Below are 3620 nucleotides of genomic sequence, written 5' to 3'. Positions count from 1 at the left end.
GTTGCCATGGGAACTGCAGACATAATTGACTGTAATAGCCAGGATGGATCTCTAACTCAGAGAGAGAAGAGGACGTACGTGTGTGATTTTGTTCCCGGTAATATCAGTCATGTTATGCTCAGCCTTAGTAAAGACTCTGCTCTATCTCACGGAGTTTAATATATCCAAACACACAGGGAATATTCATCAGAAATATAGAAAATTTAAATCACATCAGTTAAAGAGAGACAGATACAACACTGTTTTAATAAAGTTATATAGAATAAAACAAGTTACAGTAATATGGAATACATCAAGTTACAGTAATAGGGAATACATCAAGTTACAGTAATATAGAATAAATCAAATTGTTGTAATATAGAATAAATCAAATAGCTGTAATATAGAATAAATCAAGTTACAGTAATATAGAATAAATCAAGTTACAGTAATATAGAATAAATGAAGTTACAGTAATATAGAATAAATCAAGTTACAGTAATCTAGAATAAATCAAATTGTTGTAATATAGAATAAATCAAATTGTTGTAATATAGAATAAATCAAGTTACAGTAATATAGAATAAATCAAGTTACAGTAATATAGAATAAATCAAGTTACAGTAATATAGAATAAATCAAGTTACTGCATTACACACACACACAAGAGGGAGAGGAGGGGAAGAGGGAGAGAAAGGAAAATGTCAGTGGGATTCAGCAGTAGAACACTTTACCAAATACGGCAGGACTCCGCCCCTCGGTTCATAACCGATGTATCAGGACAGCTGAACGCATGTCGGAACTCCTCATAGTTACTCATTGCCCCGACAACCCTGCGTAGCAACAGAAAAGAGTGGGGTCAGAAACGTTGAAACTAAAGGTGTGTTTGTGTGTATGAGTTCTTACCTGTACTTTGGGGGGCTGTGGGCTCCACTCTGAATCTGGTCTCTTGCCGCTTCAGGTCTGTAGGAGTTACAGCGCACCTAGAGAACACACACAGTGACAGAGTAAAAAAGAGAGAGAAAGACTGTGTGTGTGTGTGTGTGTGTGTGTGTGTGTGTGTGTGTGTGTGTGTGTGTGTGTGTGTGTGTGTGTGTGTGTGAGTGTTCTTACGTGTGCGTAGCTGAGAAAGAAGAGTTGGTTGTTGTTGAGTCCAACTCCTGGAAGTAATGGCTCCTCAATTCCTCCTCTACTCTCTTCTATCCACCTCCTATAGGCCTACACACACACACGCGCATACACACTTTTAAATAGACAGTCGGAGAGAGGCGAGGTGAAAGAGAAAGAGGAAAATACAGAAAGAGAGAGAGCAATAGACAGAGAGAAAGAGGATCAGAGAGAAAAAGTGTCCTACTTTGAAAGCTTCTCTGATTCCGCCGTTGTCTGCAATGTTCTCTGCTAGGGTCCTCTTCCCCCTCACCTGATTACACAGGATAACAGATCAACACACTGTTCTGCTAGGGTCCTCTTCCCCCTCACCTGATTACACAGGATAACAGATCAACACACTGTTCTGCTAGGGTCCTCTTCCCCCTCACCTGATTACACAGGATAACAGATCAACACACTGCTCTGCTAGGGTCCTCTTCCCCCTCACCTGATTACACAGGATAACAGATCAACACACTGTTCTGCTAGGGTCCTCTTCCCCCTCACCTGATTACACAGGATAACAGATCAACACACTGTTCTGCTAGGGTCCTCTTCCCCCTCACCTGATTACACAGGATAACAGATCAACACACTGTTCTGCTAGGGTCCTCTTCCCCCTCACCTGATTACACAGCATAACAGATCAACACACTGTTCTGCTAGGGTCCTCTTCCCCCTCACCTGATTACACAGGATAACAGATCAACACACTGTTCTGCTAGGGTCCTCTTCCCCCTCACCTGATTACACAGGATAACAGATCAACACACTGTTCTGCTAGGGTCCTCTTCCCCCTCACCTGATTACACAGGATAACAGATCAACACACTGTTCTGCTAGGGTCCTCTTCCCCCTCACCTGATTACACAGGATAACAGATCAACACACTGTTCTGCTAGGGTCCTCTTCCCCCTCACCTGATTACACAGGATAACAGATCAACACACTGTTCTGCTAGGGTCCTCTTCCCCCTCACCTGATTACACAGGATAACAGATCAACACACTGTTCTGCTAGGGTCCTCTTCCCCCTCACCTGATTACACAGGATAACAGATCAACACACTGTTCTGCTAGGGTCCTCTTCCCCCTCACCTGATTACACAGGATAACAGATCAACACACTGTTCTGCTAGGGTCCTCTTCCCCCTCACCTGATTACACAGGATAACAGATCAACACACTGTTCTGCTAGGGTCCTCTTCCCCCTCACCTGATTACACAGGATAACAGATCAACACACTGTTCTGCTAGGGTCCTCTTCCCCCTCACCTGATTACACAGGATAACAGATCAACACACTGTTCTGCTAGGGTCCCCTACCCCTCACCTGATTACACAGGATAACAGATCAACACACTGTTCTGCTAGGGTCCTCTTCCCCCTCACCTGATTACACAGGATAACAGATCAACACACTGTTCTGCTAGGGTCCTCTTCCCCCTCACCTGATTACACAGCATAACAGATCAACACACTGTTCTGCTAGGGTCCTCTTCCCCCTCACCTGATTACACAGGATAACAGATCAACACACTGTTCTGCTAGGGTCCTCTTCCCCCTCACCTGATTACACAGGATAACAGATCAACACACTGTTCTGCTAGGGTCCTCTTCCCCCTCACCTGATTACACAGGATAACAGATCAACACACTGTTCTGCTAGGGTCCTCTTCCCCCTCACCTGATTACACAGGATAACAGCACTGTTGTGCTCTGTTCTAACCCAACACACTCCAGCCGACCCGTGTTCTGTTCTAACCCAACACACTCCAGCCGACCCATGTTCTGTTCTAACCCAACACACTCCAGCCGACCCGTGTTCTGTTCTAACCCAACACACTCCAACCGACCCCTGTTCTGTTCTAACCCAACACACTCCAACCGACCCCTGTTCTGTTCTAACCCAACACACTCAAACCGACCCGTGTTCTGTTCTAACCCAACACACTCCAGCCGACCTGTGTTCTGTTCTAACCCAACACACTCCAGCCGACCCGTGTTCTGTTCTAACCCAACACACTCCAGCCGACCCATGTTTTGTTCTAACCCAACACACTCCAACCGACCCATGTTTTGTTCTAACCCAACACACTCCAGCCGACCCGTGTTCTGTTCTAACCCAACACACTCCAGCCGACCCGTGACGAACAGATGATGATGATGATGATGACAATAATATGTGTGCCTCTTACATTTAGTCCCGCCTCCTCCCAGCGATAGCTGTTGTATTGGTCGATCATACACTGGGTCTTGTCAGTGAAGGCTGTGATTGATGCGTTGCTCCACCACTGGTCCATGTTACCATCCTTATCATACTTCCTTCCTAAACAAGCACACACAGACACATTCTTTATAAAAGTGTGTGTGTTTGTTTGTGTGTAGTTGTAATGCACTGTATGTGACTCACCATTGTTGTCAAAGCCGTGTGTTAGTTCATGTCCTACAATCACTCCTATGGCTCCATAGCTAAGAGACCTGAACACACAC

General features: G+C 45.1%; 1 protein-coding gene across 4 annotated transcripts in view; it reads right to left on the bottom strand.

The window, feature by feature from the left end:
• Nucleotides 1–217: 217 nt before the first annotated feature.
• phex (phosphate regulating endopeptidase homolog, X-linked) overlaps nt 218–3620 on the bottom strand; it is a 13984-nt gene continuing 10581 nt past the window's right edge. For 3 of the 4 annotated variants that reach the window (XM_036945615.1, XM_036945617.1, XM_036945616.1), the window contains 6 exons: nt 3541–3608; nt 3326–3456; nt 1334–1399; nt 1093–1197; nt 886–962; nt 218–812 (listed from right to left, as the gene is read on the bottom strand). In XM_036945615.1, coding sequence (XP_036801510.1) covers nt 710–812; nt 886–962; nt 1093–1197; nt 1334–1399; nt 3326–3456; nt 3541–3608 — 550 coding nt within the window. In that variant the 3' untranslated portion in view covers nt 218–709. Of the gene's footprint in view, nt 813–885; nt 963–1092; nt 1198–1333; nt 1400–2383; nt 2403–2460; nt 2815–3325; nt 3457–3540; nt 3609–3620 lie in introns of those variants that run through there. The other variant, XR_005036327.1, reaches the window with a different exon arrangement.

The sequence above is a fragment of the Oncorhynchus mykiss genome, chromosome 15 (genome assembly GCF_013265735.2).
Source record: "Oncorhynchus mykiss isolate Arlee chromosome 15, USDA_OmykA_1.1, whole genome shotgun sequence".
NCBI lineage: Eukaryota > Metazoa > Chordata > Actinopteri > Salmoniformes > Salmonidae > Oncorhynchus > Oncorhynchus mykiss.
The sequence above is the reverse complement of the archived record's forward strand: the minus strand, read 5'-3'. Positions and strand labels throughout refer to the sequence as shown.